This window comes from Genypterus blacodes, unplaced genomic scaffold (assembly GCF_046128005.1).
Source record: "Genypterus blacodes isolate CSIRO-AG114 ecotype Tasmania unplaced genomic scaffold, CSIRO-AGI_Gbla_v1 ptg000214l_1, whole genome shotgun sequence".
NCBI lineage: Eukaryota > Metazoa > Chordata > Actinopteri > Ophidiiformes > Ophidiidae > Genypterus > Genypterus blacodes.
The window spans coordinates 520029-540650 of NW_027467013.1; the positions used below are offsets into that span (position 1 = coordinate 520029).

At 42.0% G+C, this 20622-nt stretch overlaps 1 protein-coding gene across 1 annotated transcript; it reads left to right on the forward strand.

Moving 5' to 3' along the window:
* The first annotated feature begins 16789 nt into the window (after positions 1 to 16789).
* Positions 16790 to 19396, forward strand: slitrk5b (SLIT and NTRK-like family, member 5b). Its single transcript, XM_076170030.1, has one exon. The coding sequence runs from the start codon at positions 16790 to 16792 to the stop codon at positions 19394 to 19396; it is 2607 nt and encodes an 868-aa protein (XP_076026145.1).
* The last annotated feature ends 1226 nt before the right edge of the window (positions 19397 to 20622 follow it).

Genomic DNA, 20622 nt, shown 5'->3' on the forward strand with positions numbered 1-20622 from the left:
AGCATTGGCAATGTTGTTCACTACATCCAGACAAAAGATCTTGCAGTATAATTGAACAGATATTGATGCAGAATTAAAGGATGCTTTGGGGTTTGGGAATCAGACCATAATACTTTTTTTATACCACTGCAAACCCAGACGGAATATTAAGTAAAGATGAGAACAGAAGGGGGTAGCAAGAGTCAATTTGCAAGGTTTTACTGACCTCTGTGTTCATTCTACAATGATAATAATGAAAATAATTAAAGTCTGAAAGCACCATTTTGTCCTGGCCCTACATCTATGCTGATTAGAGGGTTATAAAGGTCCAAAACCCACCTTAATCGTAGGTTCGGTGGCAGCAGGGGCACTGTATGGAAAAGATAAAACAACATCAAAGAACCAGATGACAGACATTGTCAGGGATAAGCCATCAATCATTAAACCTTTTCCCAAGGTCTACACTCCTCAACTTCATTATTATCCTGAAGGAAATTGAGTTTGAGCGAGCATTGTCAATAGCAGACATCAAATAAGGAAGAGCAAACCAAGCAGAATTATCGGAACATCCAGGTAACAGATGGAGTTTAAGGTGTTGATGCAGAGATCATATGGATTTACAAGCATGAAGAAAAAAATGACAGGTGAATGCAGAGGGTCCAACCTTTGAAATGCCTCTTGTAAAAGAATAAAAGAAGCTCTGGCCCTGTGGCGTCCTTGCTTTAGGCCTTGTGTAAGTGCAGCCTGAAGGGATGAGATCAAATCCTTGGGAGGTGACAGATCAGGACACTTACATATTGAATACATCTTCATGATAAACCACTTAATGATGCTCCTGCAAGCCACAGTGCCACACAGAACGCATTCAATAACACCCAGAGTAATTAAAACCTGCCCTGTTTTTCTACAGGGAAAGAAAATCCTTCAAGTTTCGAGCTTTAAGATTCAGTCTATTATTGATAATAGTGCCCAGATACTTATTATCATGCATGATCTAAACCACTACGTTTGTTTGCATATTACTCCTATTCATGTCTGTAATGTGATTAAACAAACGTGTGGAGTAAAATTAACGCTTGGACAGAATTATCAATTTCACAGGATGCTGTTATTTCCAGGCTACACGTGATTCATCGCTTAGTTGGTATATGTTGTTACGGCCAGGGAGGAAATACACGCGGAAATCACTCAATTAAAATGCAACAAATCGATTCCATGCTCGAGTAAATTGACTTATCTAAGTCTGTTGCTTTGACTGGAGTCATGTCGATTCACGCAGGTTTCAATCTGATTGTGCTTTGGAAAAAATGTATTTCTTTTCAAGTAGAATTGAACTTTTAATTTGCATGTAAAAAGACTGAATGTCATTGTCCTGAACGGTTGTGTGGAAAAAGCTGGGCTGAGTTATGAAAGCAACTACTTTGCATTTCAGGCTGTAAATGGAAGTAATGCTGAGAACAGTTGGTGTGCCGGGATCAAAATTGTTTGTGTTGGATGTGATGCGGTACAGCGGGGACGGGCGGAATGAACCCTGCAGCCACCAGAGCTCCAGCTCAACACTGATCTGCATTTTGTCCATTTGGTTTGGTCTGAATTTCACAGTATAATGTACTTTGTCTGTCATTAGGAACTGGAAATGCGTTTTGCATAATCTTTTAGTGTTTTTTTATTGTCAAACCACCTCCACATTCAGATGCTTATTGTTTACCAGCAAGCCAAACGGCACAAATGTGAAGGCAGCTCAACAAAAATTTGAAAATTGCACACAAAGCTCAAACCTGCTTCAGTTAACTGGCACCAGCTCTCTGCAAATATTCTCACAGTTGTCCAAATTACACTGTGATGCAACACCTCCTGTCCAAGCCACTTTCATTCCAATTCTCACAGCTGCCAACAAAGAAGCAACAACTAACCCAGCAAATATCACCGTAACTCGAATTGTCCAAAATATTATTCCTTAGGTAATACGCCAATTAGCTCTCAAATGCTGTTTGTTTTATGTCAGCAAAAATCTATTAATTGCATAAAACCTAAGCCAAGCGCTGCCCATTGCTTTTGAAGCCCGGAACCCTTATCACCAAATACCTGGCAAAATTTCATGCAATTTGTGAAGGCAAATGTGTTCTTTTCACTATTCCCTCTCCTCTGTGCATCCACATGTGTGGAGGAAAATGGCAGCCAGTGTGGAGTTTCATTCTAGCTTAGATGAGGTGAGGGAGCATTTACATCCCCTTGATCCCTTATTTCTTATCCCTTTAGTGTAGGGATGTGAAATGTAACCAACCAGCAAGCCAGCAGCTCCATGGACCTTCCAGCCTGTCCAAACAAATCAACTCACTGATTTTAACAACAATAGCAACACATCCAGCAGCTTTCGTTTTACTAAATTATTTCTCTCCTCCCTTTTCGCTTCTTCATTTATCTATTTTGGTTGATCCATCCAACACAACACACGCAAATAATTCACTGTTGACTGCCTGCATCTCTTCCCATTTCAAACATGGCACTGTTCATCCCCTCCTAACTACACCAGTTTTGATTCTCTTGACCTAAACAGTTACAAAGCAATACACAGTTATAGTTCCATTACCAGAGTTATATAAAGAATAGTCCAAATTAATATTATTCTTGCACAACAAGGACATATTTGAGAATTTGTAGCCTCACTAATTTCAGTCTGTATACCCTCCAGCTCATCCACTTACTGGACTTAATTGCACGAGGAGGGAGAACATTTCAGTTTCGGCTCTTTGTTTTTGTCTGTTGTGACTTTGTTGAACTATCACATGATGCAGGTAAGGCTTGTTACTGAGACAAAGTAATTGGTGGAGTGGACCCAGGCTCGCTCCCTTTTAAAAGCATTCTGATGCCGGTGCAGTGTGAAGTATACACATGCGGCTCCGTAATACCTGCCACCCCCACCCCCTCCTGTTCCACAATTACAGAATCCCACAGCAACACAAGTAGTCGGCACGATTGTACACAAATCACTTACCGCAGCAAAACCAGAGTCACGATGAATAAAATAAGGAAACCAGCAATAAATGCCAAAGCAACTAGAGACTAAACACAAAGATCTGCCTACCGCTGTTGTAGTGTCACATGACTACACTTACTAAATATGATAGGATTCTGCAGTGTACCAACTATGCACAACCTATTTTGTAATTGTGTATTAGAAGATTCTGCCTGGTGAGGAGATACTGTACATGCAGAGGTTGTTTACACTATGTGGTATAGTTACAGTTGAATAAAATAGTTAAAAAAACATTGATTTATTACTTTAATCATAATAAAAACATTAATATTCATGTAAACACACTTATTGTGACATAGGTGAAAATGCAGAGGGTAAGGGATACGGACACAAGGTGGAAGTAATGTGCAATAAAATGTATTCTACAATGTGTAATGTATGTGTAATAGAAATAATAATGATAATAATATCACATTTTATGGGTGACGGTCTTTTCTCATAGCCAAAGTGCCACAGCGCACACAGTAAAAAGGAAGGAGAGAAGACTGCAAGCTAAATAAAACAAGGGAAACATTCACTTAAAGGCTTTGCAAATGCTCTTCGTGGAAGAAAACACATTCATCATGTTTGTTAGTGCTTAAGGCTGCACACAATATGCTTTGTTAAGAAAAAGTTGAATGGGAACAAAACTTATTTACAACGAAAATGCCTCCGTGTCTAACTTACTCTCCTTATTGTACACGGATCAGGATGTTGGACATTTTCCCCTTAAGAGAGTTTAAACTCTCTTTAATGACATTCATCAGTTTTATCTATACAAGTACACATTTGTTGTTGTTTGCTGTCTCCAGCTCATTAGACCATTTGCCACATTGCACAGATGGTTATTGTTCTGGAAGGAGGGCGTGGTTTTATGTGGAGGTGTATCATTTAAATATAATCATTTACATCATTGCTTCCAGGCACTGACCTTGACAGCATTACCACTTAGCAGTTATTCACCATTGAGAAAAATCTGAACTAAAACGTATCTATTACAGTTTAAATTTGGTAAAAAATAAAATTTTACCATCCAATAAATGTGACCTTCCTCCTCAATGGTACTTGAACACAACGTTGCATTTTCCCAGTTCATCCTCTTATCTATTCATCTATTTGAGCTTTTGGGTGCTCAGTCATGTTGCGGCATGATGGAGTCGTGGCTATGTGCGGGCGTGGAGGCTGGAATCACTAGAGCCCCGCTGAGAGCAGCAGCGAAATTGTTGAATGGGACTTTGTGCCAAATTTTACGACTGCTGTAAATCCCACCCATTGAGGCAGCACGTAGATCTATAGGTATTATAAATGAGAACCTGAACTAATAGAGACTATTCTTGAACAACCTGAATGTTTCCCTGGGGGATTTAGTTCTTGCGCCAGAAGGTAGAGCGATTGCATGAGCTTCTAACACGTCTATTCATATCAACCAAAAAGACTCTTACATCAGACATGATACTTTTCCTTTGTCGTCATCAGGAAAGAGATTAGAGTGAGGTATGAATATCTTATCGTATTGTCCCTTTCCCTTTTTGTAACCACTTTTCTTGACCTTGACTCGTAAGAAGCCTAGACGTCTGTAAAAAACAACCAACATCAGACATCCAGGTAAATCACACAAGGCTATATTCATGTCAAATTACTTCTGACTGACAACTGATGGGTTGAATCTTAAAATGATTGCCTGAGGACATAAATTGAGGACAAACAATATCCGCTCCTTCTTTTCCCATAAAGGACATCTGTGTCCTAAGCTGAATGAATAAAGCAGGGAAACAATCAGCCACTTCATAGGGGCATGTTCTTTCTGAGCTTCACCACTCAGCTTGGACTCCAGGAAGTTGAAGATTTTTATAATCAAGGCGACGCGTCCCCATGTCCATCACTCGTGTCCAGCTGCCACTTGCTTTGCTTGTAAATGTTGCTCGGAACTCGTGCAGGCAGTCGTCTGTGTCCTGCCGTGTCAGCTGATGAATGTGTATCAAGATTCATGGAACAATGTCAGACACAATAAAACCTGAAGCATTGTTCCCGAGTTGGAAACCTTTGTTTAATAATAATTGCGACGACAATGATGATGATGATGAGGATGATGATGATAACAATAATACTTCTGATCTGAATTTAGTCTCTCTAAAGTGCAATATGACAATACTTGGATGAAATAAAGAGACAACATCAGAGGAATAAACACCTGAATTAACCCAGTAAAAACAGAATTAAAATCAGTGAAATGGGCAATAAAGTATAAATGGAGATAAACTGCGAGAACAGCATCAACTGTTCCTCTGGCTGCTAGGTAGAAACAGGATCATAAAACCTCATTCACATCACGCTTGTGTGTGAAGTGTCATTAACCACACATGGTAAAACTAAAAAAAAAACTCTTAACTACTAAAATCCTGAGGGCTTTTCCAATGAGCGGTTGGAAACAACATAAATGTGCCAAAAGAATTACAAGGGCCCTTATTAGAGCGCAGGCCTCCACCAAGGCTGAGCAAGCCCACGCCACATTTCAATCAGGAGAACCTAATTAATAGAAAGGTGAGGGGAGTCAATATTACATATTTAAATGATTCAGAGCAATTGGTGCAGCTGCGATGGTAGAGAGGGGGGAAGGTCTTTATGCGATTGGATCCCAGAGTGGTTTTCATGGGGGTGCTACGCCCATGAAGCCATAATAGAATATCCCCTCAGTGGAGTCGAGACAGCGGTTGCGGTGAAACTGAAGAGATAAATGGACGAGACGTGGGACTCCGGAGGACTCGGCTGTCTGTGGCAAGCTCTGATGAGTACTGCAGGAGGAGGAGGGGGAGGGGGAGGGGGAGGGGGAGGGAGGGGTGGAGGGAGGCAAGGGGGTGGGCGTGTCAGGGCCGCCCTGAAAGACAGACAGAAACTGAGCGGAAAGGAGCATATTTAAGCAATGAGATGATTGGTTAATGGCGGTTGCGGCTAAAAGCGATTGGGACGTAGAGGACAGATGGGACGAGCAGGATCAGAGAGAGAGAGAAAGAGAGGGGGAGAGAGAGAGTGAGTGAGTGTGTGTATAGGAAAATAAGTCCTCCTGATTGATTCCTTCATTTGTCTTGTATTGATATTGTGATTCACTGTTTGTCACAAGTCCCTTTCCGACTTGTTACAATACAGCAGTTCCATTAACGTAGCTCAGTCTGAGCATATATTATATTTTTGATTATATTGTCATTAAGATTACTGTTGCACACCCAAAAATATCCACACACAAAATACCCTATCTCATTATTTAAGACGAATCCTGAATTCATCCTGCATCTGGATCCACACCAACATGTGAAGGCTCCTTCCCTCAGGTCTGTCACGCACCCGTCAACCGTATTTTGCAATTATTTTGTGTGATCCTGCTAAAACAAACAACCGCAAACGAGTGACAACAACACATCCAGAAGTTGGCAAATTAGCTCTTACAGGATCCATAACTCTGTCACATGAAATCGCTGTTTGGATTGTTGTTGTGATTGGACGGTGATTGGTCACTCACACTTCCATCTGGACACACAGGCTCACACTTTAAATTATTCTGTTTGGCAGTAGTTAATGAGCCATTGTATCTTTCAAATCAATCACTCAGTTTCCAAGACAGCTTTATGTTCTTTTTAATTTATCATGTGTGCTCTGAACTGCATTCTTTCAATTGGCAAAAAATATGATTTAGTGTTCAGAGTTGCTACTGTGCCATAAAAGTCATAAAGTTAACAAGTGATATTAAATCTTTATACACGTGGCCTTGAGTTGTCAGAACAATCATTGCTGACAAACCTGATATGACATTTGAAGTGTCCGGGGTTATTTTGCCGAATAAGAGGTCAATCAACACATCATTAATTGGTCTGGAGTGGGGCCAAGCAGTGGTGACACCGGTGCTTTACAGCTGGGAGAGAGATCTCCACGCTGAAGTCAGAGGGATGTGGATATTTGCAATGTAACATTTTCCTGACCAGGGGCTCCCTTTGATTAATGGCCACTTTGCTTCCAAATCATTCAGGAAATGCAAAAGAATCATTTTAGAGGAACCCTGAACTGAGCAGGTTAAGTAGAACTGGCTGTGTCCTCACGGTCAATTACACAGTTAATTAGTATTTATGTTTTTTTTGGTCAACCAAGGCAAATTTAAGTCAAGTGTCGCGTCATTTTAAAGGCATGATTTACTGTATTCCCTGGAAACTTGCGAGTTGCATCTTGGCTACTGCGACAACAACAACCATGGCTACACACACACAAGTGGTCAGGATAAGTAGTAGCTCTCAGAAGACTATTATTTGCATTATTCTGTTTAGTCATTTATGCTCGGGCCTTGCACACCAAAAGCAATTTACAGAGGTATCGATCACATTCCCCCCCCTTTTATTAGTCAACAGAATCATTTTTTGTGAGCTTGGAATTCCTCTCACTCTCCAGGCTGTTGTAAGGCTTCATAAAAATGTCCCCTCCAAATCCAAACTCAGTAAGTAAATAAAGCTGCTTCCCTTCAAAGCCTGTTGAGTGCTACTCTTGACTCGCATTGATTGGGTATCGCCTAGGAGACAGAGCCCTAGCTCCACGCCACAACTGTTAACGCCAATTAAACCCCTAGCACCACCCTGTCATTCCCCACATTCTGTGACACATGAGTGATAACACGGACCCTTACCTTCAGCTCTCATCTGACACACATTAAATGGCACTAGACTCTTGCTTTTCCTGACATTTTGCAGAAATCGATTGCAATTTAATCAGTGTGAGGCACTATCAGCCACGCTTACACCAGCTCTTTTTATGTAACCTGGGGTAAGCACTGCATGCAGGGAAAAGACTTACAGCAATTTCAAACTCTTACAATATGAAATGTGCACTAAATAATCCAAAAAGACAAGAGCACAGCCTGAAAGTTGATAGTAATAAACCTAGATTAGATGTTCCCGTGAAAGTGTATTTCCATTCAATTTGCACTCTATTAGATTTATTGTCTATTTTGAACACCCATTATTCACTCTCCCTCTGTGTGTGTGTGTAAGAGGGAGAGAGAGAGAAAGAGAGAGAGAGACAGTGCGTCAGAGAGGATCTCGCACTCTCTTTCTCTTTCCCTCTGGTGGTGACTGCAATAATTATCCCATTATTCTTTGAAGTCATTGGAAAACACAAGGGCCCCCCCAAAAAACACCCCCCACCCCCCAAACATGTGATTACAATGCTGCTTTTAAGTGTTGGGGTCCTGTGAGGAAGCCCACAGCTGCACTATTGTGTTTTGAGGTCAAAACAATCTCAAAGAGGAATATTTTCCAAAGCTGGAAAACTGTAAAGCAACTGTTTTGTCATTTACAGGGGAGAATGACACACTCATCATTCCAGTCAATAAATTCTGTCGATCAATCAATAGATGAATCAATCTGGCTGAAAATGATCATAGTCATTGACAGAGATAATAAAATAAAGGGAAACAGGACGTTAAAAGGTCACAGAGACACTGATAACATGAAGTAAATCTTAGTATATAAGGAAATTAAAATAATTTATCCTCAACTCATGGCACGGCGTCTTTATTGGCATGGATTACTAGAGATTTAGAATTCATTAGAGACCCCCACCCTCCACCACCACCACCACCTCCCTCAGCCCCATCACACACACACACACACACACACACACACACACCATAAATACAGTCTACAAGCTACTGCACTTCGATCAACAGACCGAGATTCCAAGTAACTACACAATACCACTTTTCAAATGACTTCACAGTGTGTTAAGGTGTTTAAATGAACATCTGTCTCTATTTTTGGAAGACCTTTAATTGTATCGCACTTATAGGACCCTCCGACATGCACACACACGCACACCCGCCCGAGTAATTATCCCCTTATCCTTGAATTTGCAATTATGCATTACAGACATTTCATCTTGACGGGACGTACAGAGCGAGCAGAGGCGCCAGAGACGTACTGCATAGATTTATATTTCTATGCATACGGAGATGAAACATTGATTATGAATGGCAGCACCAAACTTGGGCTATTAGGTTGAATAACATTTCACAAACACGCGCTCTGGCCATAATTGAGTAGAGACATTAATGCATCAGTGATGTACAACTGTCTGAGTGCTGTCTGCCACCAGGTAATACTCAGGGTTATACTGCCTGCGGCTAGACAAATGTGAGCTGAAAATGAAAGCAACTCCATAAATGTTTGGGATGGTGGCTGGCCTGATAAACGTGATAAAAATATTTATGCTGTTTATGTCGTCTCAGCTGGTGCTTTCCTCCACTTTAAAGCCAAATCCACACGGGAGCAGGTACAGTGAAGTAAGGTGGTCAGCTGAGCGATCATCGCTGCTGTAGAACAGGGGATGTAACACCAAGCAGCAGCAACCGCAACACACGTGGCTATTCTGCAAATTCACAGGGATAAATGCTACAATCTATTGTCCGGCAGAACGTGTGTATTCAAAGCAAAGCCAGGATAAAAGACGAGGATGAAACTGGGATGAAAACCCTTGTAATTTCATTTACACAGGGATTTAATGCAGTGTGGTTACGGGATACTATCATGCAACCTATGATCAACCAAAAGATGTGAGCAGGGGATGTCATTAAAGGCACAATGTGTGTTACCGTGGCAACATCATAGAGACCTCCATATTTTTTTTGCTCCCGCTGCAGTTGTAGGGGCCTGTTGTGAACAATCAACAATGCGTCCAGTCCCCCTAGGAATAAAAGGCATATAGCTAAATAAAGCTACCTAATGCCACAGGTTTTCAATCTGACGTTTGTTTCTTCTCCATGGGGGGAATTCTCTAACAACCTGTTCCTTCGAGGAGCTATAAGCCAAGCAGCTACAGCGAGATGCTTCTCCGTGTTGTCCAAAGTTTATCATTACCACACATTTATTCCAAACAGCAATAGTAAATGCATTGCTTTCTTTGTGTTCACTCCTGACTTGTCCTTTCTTCGCTTACAATTCCAGTCAGTGTCCTTGCTCTGGGTTGGTTAAATGTAACTAACAACTCCCGGCGCTGTTATGTTCCACCACGACCTCTCTGACCAAGATAATTACCTCTGCTCTTGAGTCATCCTAGTCAAAGATAGAAACCCGGAGAGATCTCTCCTGCATCAGATTAGCGGCGGTTTTCGCCCGTCATCTGAGCAACACAACACATTTGTTTATTCAAGACCTGTGAGCGTCGTGAGCTTTCCCTTGTTTGTTTATTCATTAACATTTGATCTGTTGGGTAAAGAAAATATGTCTTCTGTTTGCAGGAGAGCCGTGTCAGCGCGAGGAGCGGAGATAAGGTGAATGTAGTATTTAATTAAGAGCCTGGGAAGCCCTCTTGCTATCGGGGTACATACAGCAATTGACCTTAGTGAACATGTCATGACTTTATCTTGTTCTCATCAGTAACAAGCAGGAGTTGTGAGGACAGTAAACAGCTGCGCTCCCAGGCAGCTATTATTGTATCACACCCAGCTCCCTTCATTCTCACTCTTCTTTCCAGTGTTATTTTGGAGGCAATGTTATTGTGTCGTGTCAGTAATGACTGGAAAACACATAAATGGTAATTAATGCATTCTAATGTGTTTTTTCTATGTAATGAAATTAACTTTTTAAGGCATTAAGTTAAGAATAAGGGTGACGGGATTGAATGAAAAGATGCATCGTGAGGCTCATTTCAGTAAAACTGAATCTTCATTATGATGTTCCCAGGGATCCATTTACAGAAGGATCCTGAGGGATGACAACCAAATGTTTAGTTGATACAACTTCAATTCACAATGAGTATTAATAGAAGAAAATGTTACATTGTCTTTGCTTGCAGTGCAGCTTGTGTCCTTTTCTTTGCCTACTAACAATGAGCAACACTCAGTGGGTATCCCTGATCAGTAACGTTGAACAATGTTTGCTAAATACACTGTGCGAATCCAGGGAATAACTCTAAACCAAGATAGACCTCATTTGCATTTTAGAAATACATATCTTACAGGGTTGTTATGTTTGCAGTAAATAAATAAATGCACAACCCAATGTTTGTAGAGTTGCACATTTTAGAAGCAACTCATAGCAACTCTCTTCATTTAAATGATCTCTGCATCTCTGTATTTGTATCTTCATGTCCTTCCACCAAAAAGACAGAATGTTAAATGCTGCATTGCACAATTGCATACTTTTTTCCTAGATGGGTTTTTTTTTTCGTTAATTCAATGTGTTTTTAAGGGAATTAGAATCCCTCGTCTGCTATCAGGCTACAGGCTATCGTCAGGAGTGAACCAAGTTATTAAATCTCTCTATCATGCAATTACTCTAAGTATGCAAAGGAATTCATGAAAAGAAGCTTGACAAGCATCACATTTAATTTGCAAATGCATTCTGTGTATGCAGTTGCCGGGGACACAATAGCAGCTAAAAAGTACTAATGCTCTAAATTAGTTTTAAATTAGTTTTAATTAAAAACATCTCAACTCAGGTGAGTATAACTTATCTCAAAGAAGAAACGTCTCCAGCCAGAAGCTGGAGCCGAGCTCGGTCAGGGTATGATTTGGATGGAAATCTTCCTATCAGCTCGTCTCTGAAGAATTACAGTCATTTGGAAATAATTTGCAATGGCAAATTTCTCAGAAACATAGTGAGGTTTGTGATGAGGTGGAGACCAGGGTTTGGATTATGATGAACACATCACGGCCAACAATGAAAGTTATCTTTGATTAACCTCTACCAAATTGGTTCAGCTGCCTTTGTTTGGCAGTGGTTCTCAAACTGTGATACGATACGTGTATTTCTTGAAGCGCCCCCTCAAGGAACAACAGAGGTAGACAACTTCACGCAAGATAGATAGATAGATAGATAGATAGATAGATAGATAGATAGATAGATAGATAGATAGATAGATAGATAGATAGATAGATAGATAGATAGATAGATAGATGGATGGATGGATGGATGGATGGATGGATGGATGGATGGATGGATAGATAGATAGATAGATAGATAGATAGATAGATAGATAGATAGATAGATAGATAGATAGATAGATAGATAGATAGATAGATAGATAGATAGATAGATAGATAGATAGTGTTGATGATCACTATTTGGCGTGTGAAGACAACTTTCTATAAGCTTATATTATTTGGCTCGGGAGGACAAAAGAATGGATTGTTTATGGAAATAAAGTAGGTTTACTGACAAAATTGTTTTGTGAGTCAGCAGTGACACCCTGAGGTGTCACGGGGAAGTGCACATCATTCATTTTCCATTTTCTCAAATATGACTGTCCAACAGATTCCATTTCCTAAGGAATAAGAATAAGAATAAGAATAAGAATAAGAATAAGAATAAGAATAAGAATAAGAATAAGAATATGAATAAGAATAAGAATAAGAATAAGCACCAAATCAAGAGGGATTCCATGTTGCTTTGCTGATCATTTTAAGCATAAGTGTTCAGAGACCTATTCTAAGCTACAAGCTATGAACTCTCTGCTGTGGTCAGAATCAAACTGAAGTATTTTCAAGTAAATGCGAACAAATTCATTCAAGTCACCAGTTGCATCATTGAAATAGAATGGTTACACTGAATAAACTGAAAGCCTTTACATTTTGGCAAGCAGGTTTGAAACTCTCTCTAGTAAGGAAGGAAAGCAAAGGTTTTTACAAAATTCAGAGTAATTTTTGTTGACTTCATACATGAAAAACAGATTTTCACTAAAGCACCTGCAATCATCTCCTTTCCTGTGTGGTACATGACCTTTTCTTTCAAGGAGGAAAGTCATGAAAGAGTTAATATCAACCTGCAGTTGCCATGGATTGTAGAGTATCTTCAGTTTTTCTGACCAACAGGGGGTGTAAAAGCAGTTAGAAGAAAAAAATCAGGTTCTGGTTCCGTTTGTTATCTGGACCAACGGTCCCAATGCTGTGGTCAGTGGACCAACAGGGCTCACTGACCTACTTCCATTAAGCCTCAAACAAAATTTGGTTGCGCTTCAGATTAATGTCATGTTAATCTCACTCAGTAGGAATTGGTATAATGAGAGAAGAAATGACCTTCCAGCAAAAGAATGTCTTCTCACAGCAGATGTGTATCTGTTTAATGCTCTATTAATAGAGTAGAAAATGTCTGATCTCTCATATGTTAAATTACAGCAACTGCTCACTTGGAAGTACTGTACTAATACCAAGGCACACATGGAGATAATAGTGCTTTAGTGGACCTATTTTCTCTTTATTTAGTTCTATATAAATTGTACATGACCAATTGTGAAACTCAGATAAACAACTAAGACTCAGATGGCAATTCTACAGCGACTCGAGAAAATCCATTTCACAGCCTGTGATGTTGTGACATTGCAACCTTTTAAAAAAGCTTTTTGCCGAATGCAGCCTGATTGTTTGCTGTGAACCGTCCTTCCTGTTGCTACAAAGGGTTATGAGAGCAAGACTTCAGTCCCCTCGCTGTGAGACGCCGGCCGACAGTTCACGGAGATGTTCTAGAACGCTCCGGCCCGAAACAGATGACGGAGTGCAATGAACCATCTGTAAGGAAGAACACAGATCCACCGTCATCTGCCATGGCACCGCGCCAACGCCATTCGTGTATTTCTGAACTTGCTGCACAATATTGTGAGTCATGATGATGACTTCACGTGTGTGTGCGTGTGTGAGAGAGAGAGTGACAGAGAGAGAGAGAGAGAGAGAAAGAGAGAGATAGTCGTCTTCGGTTCCCAGTTGGTTGGTTGATCATGTTCAGTGTCATGGAAGACTTGGAGGGATATTATTAAATGAGGCTCATGTGGTGCCGTGTCTCACGTTCCATCTCCACTCTGTGATGGTGGATAAACATGCAACTATACTGTAGTGAGACGTGAACATACTGTATGTGTCCCCACACACACCCACGCAAACACGCAACCAAGTCTGAGTGAATACTAAATGAAGTCGTATTCAAAAACAACAAACCTGTGTGCGATAACGTCTATCTTATTTGCCATACAGCTGTAAGCCAGTTGAATCATCTGCTTACCGTGTTTCAACAAACATTAATGCTAATTAATGCACAAATCGTGGTGTAATGATGAGGCCCGGCTTACGCTGAGGGCCTCGCCCCAACTCGCAGCCTAAACCTCTGAAGAGCAGGCAAAATCGAAGCAGGAATGAAATGCATGCAGGCAGAATAAAGCCCTCGTCCGCCCTCTTCACTGTGTGCCACAGGCTGTGTCCCTGATGTGCCCGCTCTCCTCTCCTCTCATGTGAGCAAGAACCAAGCAGAGAGGATGATGGATACAGCTACACGAGGACGCTGGGATACACGGCAATACTTAACATGTTTCTACACGAGCTACATCGCTTCAGGTTGAGTGGGATGTCACAGGTCTTTTTTTTTTTTTAACCTTTGCACATGGAGTTAATGAAACATGTGTCTCATCTTTACACACGGCGAGAATGTTACCACGAATACAAATAAGAGGGTAATGAATGTGAATGTAGCAAATAAAGCAGCGCAGGTGTGAATGTAAAAGAAACAAATGGCTGCATTCCATTTCAGTGTGCTTATATGGCGCATACTGGCTACCTGGAACACCTAAATGGATAGCAGAGATAAGAGGTAAGTTATCACGCACATATAGACGTATAGTGCAAAGGCAAAACACATTCAGTAAGAGTGATGATGAGTACTATGGCTGTAACTGAAACATCAATACTCCATTCCATTTAGCTTCCAGGGAATGGTGAATACAGGGGCACAGCTAAATGGAATGAGGCCAGCATATACATACATACATGTTCACACACTCACACACACACACATTATGGCAGCTGCAACATGGTGCTGCTGTGTGAGCGACGGTAGATGATGCGATTCCCCAGCAGCTGTTTTTACATATTTACCGTGTTCGCCGCTTTGGCTGCATTTGATAAGCTGAAATAGGATCAGCTTGACAGTTTATTCAAGAGCTCCCTGTCACCAAAAAAACAACAACAACACCAAAAAAAAAAACAGTGACTGAATCAGAGAACAATAAAGCCAAACAGAAACCACCCTGTGGCTTCAGAACGGAGGAGGCTGAGGAAGTAAACAGCCAGTAAGTCAACACAGCCTGTAAACACTGTCACTGGCAACTCCTTTATGGAGCGAGCAGGGAACAAGCAGCAACAGGGATGCAGACGCGCCGCTCTGCCAGAGTGTGTGTTGTGTGTGTTGTGTGTGCTGCTGCTGGAAAGATCAAGTCAAACATGGCCCCGGATGAACAGTTTCTCACCTCGCTACCTCAAATTTGCAAACAGGAGGTCCAAATAATAGCAGAAAACAAGATTATTCAAGAATTCATGGAATAATGACTATAATAATAAGCAAACCGATCCAGGAGGGATCGAAAACTAACATTGGGCTCCAGCTGGGTCATTTGAGATGTTATCACTTTTGATTTATTATTTATCGTGTTAGATTTTAGACCCATGTTGAGCATCGGAGGCTTAGATAAATCCTTTTATTCTTAATTTGAGCATGAAACCTGTGAAAGGTTTTGTTATGGCAGGAGTGAATAATGGATGTGAAGGAGGGAGGCGCCATTTCTCTCTTCTCCTGTTGTCTTTTTGATGTTTGGGGGGTAAAGGCGCTTTGTGTCACCCCCGTGTCTGGAGGCGCTTCACACAAACTAACTTGCCCGGAGTGAGCGCTCGGTGGCTCGGCTGGCGTGTGTTGTTGCGTGGGCGGCTCGTGGTGGACGCCTGTGATGCTCCAATGAGCTCATGGGCGCGAGATGACTTCTACACGTTCCCCCTGCGCGAGCGTGCGTGGGGAGCGCGTGCGTGTCATCAGCCCCTGAGATCTCGAGAGAGAGAGAGAGAGAGAGAGAGGAACTTTGTTGCCAGGCGCGCTGAGTCTGAAGCTGAGTCTGAGACTGAGGCTGAGTCTGTGTGTCAGATATGGTTGCTCAGCGTTTCTCTCTTCCTCACCATCGTCTTCACGCGTTTCCAGTGACGCCAGACGCGTCCCTTCCCCTTTCGCGTGGGTCGAGTTCCATTCCACGGATATAACATGAAAACTGCGCTGAAACACTTCGCCCGCACACGTCATTAATGTTCCTCAGGTATGTAGCCTCTGTGTCTTCTCAAATGGAGTTTGTGTCGTGCGGTGTTGCGTTTAGTAACGACGATAACGCGCAACGTTCCCTAAGTATTTTCACCCCTGAGCTGTAAATTTCAAACAGGAGGGATGTTTGTTATGCTCATGGTGGATTTAGTGTTGTTTCCTTCATGACCTTGCCTTTGTTGTTGGTGTAGCTCCAAGGAGTTGCTTCTTCTATTCCCTTTTGTTTGAGCTATTTTCAATCGGCTGCCAGACTCAGCCTGAAGTTTCCTCTGGGTAACAGCGTATAAAGCTCTGGCTCAGGCTCCCCACTCCTTAATTCCTCTTGACCATGTAAACACGAGCTAAGATCCTGCATCCTAATCGAACTCAGCTGAGCATAAGTGAACATTTAGCTGCACTTCTGCTATGTTCACAAATATGACAGAAATAAATCTTTCACAGCAGCAGAAACATCTTAGATTTAGTTGTTTAGTGCATCAAAGAACCAGTTGATCTGTTTGAAAGTGATTCCTCCTGTGGTTCTTTGTTGTTTTCTACGGCAGAAACTCTTTTTATTTACGTCTGAATCAGAGCTTGTGCCTTTAACCAGCCCATATTAAGTTGTCACTTGCTGTCTGTGTGTTTCTTATATGCCCTTTGTTTCTAGATGACATTGTGGATCTCTTTGCAGGACTGTGATCTCAGTCATCAGTCGAAGAAAATGCGTCTTTGGATTTCGTATGTTTTGTTAAGTGCAACATCAGTGTGCGCCGTTGAAATGCTTGACAGCTATGGGGAAAACTGTCAAAGACTGTGTGCCTGTGAGGAAAGAGACGGGATACTCACAGTGAGCTGTGAAAGCAAAGGACTTGTAAGTATTGCAGACATAAGCCCAGTGTACTTCTCCCAGTATCATCTACTGCTTACAGGGAACCTCTTGAAAAAGCTGTCTGCCAATGACTTTGCAGACTTCAATGGACTAACGATATTACATTTAGGCAATAATGACATATCTGACGTTGAGGCAGGAGCTTTTAATGGACTTCAGGGATTGAAACGATTACATCTGAACAATAACAAAATTGACGCTTTGAAGGAAGAGTTATTCTTTGGCCTGGAGAATCTGGAGTATCTACAGATTGATTATAATTACATCACTCATGTGGCGCCAAATGCCTTCGGCCAGCTCCGTCATCTGGAGGTCTTGATTCTAAATGACAACTTAATATCCACTCTGCCTGTCAACGTTTTCCAGGACGTACCGTTGACTCATCTGGATTTAAGGGGTAATCAGCTGAAAGTGCTTCCTTACTCGGGTCTGCTGGAGCACATGGGCAGTATTGTGGAGTTACAACTGGAAGAGAACCCGTGGAACTGTTCGTGTGAGTTGATCCCGCTGAAAACCTGGCTGGAGAGCATATCCTACATGGCTTTAGTTGGCGACGTGGTTTGTGAGTTCCCTTTTCGTCTTCACGGGCGAGATCTGGATGAAGTTTCAAAGCAGGAGCTGTGCCCGAGGAGAGCCATCGCTGAATACGAAATGCAACCTCTGCCACATTTGAGCACTGATGCATACCATAAGACGGCCACGGCTCTAGTTACAGCTTCCCTGACATCATCTGGGATTGCACGGTCCTCATCCAGACCCACTAAGGGACCTCGCCAGTCAGGAAAATTAAAATCAAGACCCACCTCCCGTGTCCCATCCAATAAACCACAAAATTACGGCCAAATTATTTCCTATCAGACCAAATCCCCCGTGCCTTTAGATTGTCCAGCCGCCTGTACCTGCAATCTCCAAATTTCAGACCTCGGTCTGAACGTGAATTGCCAAGAGCGTAAGATCGAACGCATCTCTGACTTAAATCCCAAACCTTACAACCCCAAAAAGATGTATCTCACCGGCAATTATATCCCTGTGGTGCGTCGCTCAGATTTTACTGAGGCAACCGGATTAGATTTGCTTCATCTTGGCAACAATAGAATAGCACACATACATGACAGAGCCTTTGGAGATTTGATACACTTAAGAAGACTCTATTTAAATGGCAATTTGATAGACCATCTTACAGCCGACATGCTGTATGGGTTGGAAGGTTTGCAGTTCTTATATTTAGAGTACAATGTCATAAAAGAAGTTGCCTCTGACACCTTTCAGCACGTACCCAAACTGCAGCTTCTCTTTCTCAATAATAACCTCTTGAAAACCTTACCAGAGGGAATTTTTAATGGCCTGACTTTAGCCAGACTGAATCTCCGCAATAACCATCTCCGATATTTGCCTGTCACTGGTGCACTAGATCAGCTTAAAGCACTAGTGCAAGTAGATTTGTTCGAGAATCCCTGGGATTGCTCCTGTGCCATACTGGATTTGAAGATGTTGCTTGAGCAGCTTAGCACAGGCACAGTTGTAAACAATGTCATCTGCGGATCCCCTAAGAAGCTGGCTGGGGAGGATATGAGATACATTAAGACGTCTAATTTCTGCCCTAATAACTCTGATGTGCTTGCCTCTGTGATCCCACCCTCTGAGGAAACATTCCCAGGCAGCACCATCACCATAGAAACATCACTAGATTCCGACACACAATACGGCACCATCCCTTTATCTGTTGTGATTCTTGCTTTCCTCCTCATGTTCATAGCATCTGTCTTTGTGGCCGCAGGGATGTTTGTGGCCATGAAGAAGAGACTCCAGAAGACTCAAAATGAGCAAAATAACACCATGAACGCGTGCATCAGCTCCCTGAACATGGAGTACGGCCTCTACAAAAAGGGAACCATCCCCAAAGTCAGAACCTCTGCCGGGCATGTATACGAGTACATCCCACCTCCGGCCGAGCCAACATGCAGAACCGGCGCCCAAACCCCAAACGACAGCAAATCACTGGACGGATACAGAGACTTTGATGAGCTAAACGGGGCGTTCCTCGGTATGTCTGAGGAAGACGCAGTCAGTAATGCGATAAGTTCCGAATACAACGTGACAACACCGGAGCCTCCCAACAAGTCCTCCAACCCTTTGCAAGACGATCAGTATTACTACAGAGACGTACTGGAGCCTGATAAGCACAGCCGCTACAGCAGTAACACTTTGCCATGCAGACATTCAGCACCTTTGTCTAGTCACTGTACCTCAGACTTTGATGCCAGACATCAGTACATTCATCCAGAGAGAATACAACAGACTATTCTCTATTGTACGGCGCCAAGTACTGTGTACGTGGAGCCTAACAGGAGTGAGTACTGGGAACTGAAGGCCAAACTTCACATTGATCCAGATTACCTGCAAGTTCTTGAGAAACGCACAACATTTACACAGTTTTGAGCCACTTCACTGTTTTAATTACTTTGACCCAAATCTTGTTGCACCCACTTTTCCCCGTGCAGAGTTGTTAGCTACGCTGTCCTTGGTATCATGCTCTGTATTAGCAAATATTAAAGTGGTTCTCAAACGATGTCCAAGCAAGTACCACGCTCTCTAAAGCTGCTTATACATGAGAGGCGGTAAAAACGGCATCGTCGTAAGCGATTTGCACATCACTCACCTCACTACCTACACACACACACACACACACACACACACACAACGCCTCGCTCAGCACAAGGAGCAGAGTGCTGACACAAAGCGAAGACAAAACACATCATCAAGAGGAGCTGTTAGTTTTAGATGTGGCTTACAGAAATGAACTGTTTGGAAATTGTGTAGAACAGAAGTGTGTTGTGTGTCTGTGCACAAAAGGAGGATATTGAGCTATTTTCAAGAACAAAAAATCTAATAATTAAAGGTTACGTCTTGATCAAACCTATGTTATGTTTGAATCATTAAGCAAAATAGTAGTTTTGATACATTGACTGCAGAAAGAACAAATGGTGTCTCAATAGCACTGGTGCTTCATGTAACCACAGTTTGAGAATCACTGAATCGAGGCATCGTATAACACCACTCACTTTATCCCTGTTGTGTGTCCCAGTTAAATTTGTAAATATAAACAAGTCTTTTCCAAAGCAAGCACCCAGTGAATCAGGGCCGTAATAACCCCAGGCTCCCTTCACTGCAGAGGGAGAACGAGCTTTTACTCTCAAATTATGCCGGTGTTGATGAACCGTGCACACATTATGCTCTTATCTCATAATAAACCTTATATCTTCACGGCCACCTTTTCCAATTCCCCCTTTTCTTAATTGTCTCCGAATGAAACTTTACATTAGACGCCGCAATTTAATCAGGTAGTAAATTGATCCGTAACCACCAATTAGACCTCTGCCTCAGCGGGCGAGGACAGTAATTATGTAAAATTCTGTAAGGAAATTGAGTTGGGCGCTATACTTAAGCACATATGGCTTACACAGCAGTGCTATGATCAAATTCAGATTGTGACGTTATCGATCACAGATAATGTGGCAGAGAAAAGCTCCTCCCTTATGCTGTGTTTCTATTTTGGGCAAAGAATAATTAATGTTTCATAAAAATATAAGAATCTTAACTCGTACACGTGTGTGTGTGTGAATGTGTGTGATGTTCCCTCAAAGCTTCCCCACCCTCCAAACTAA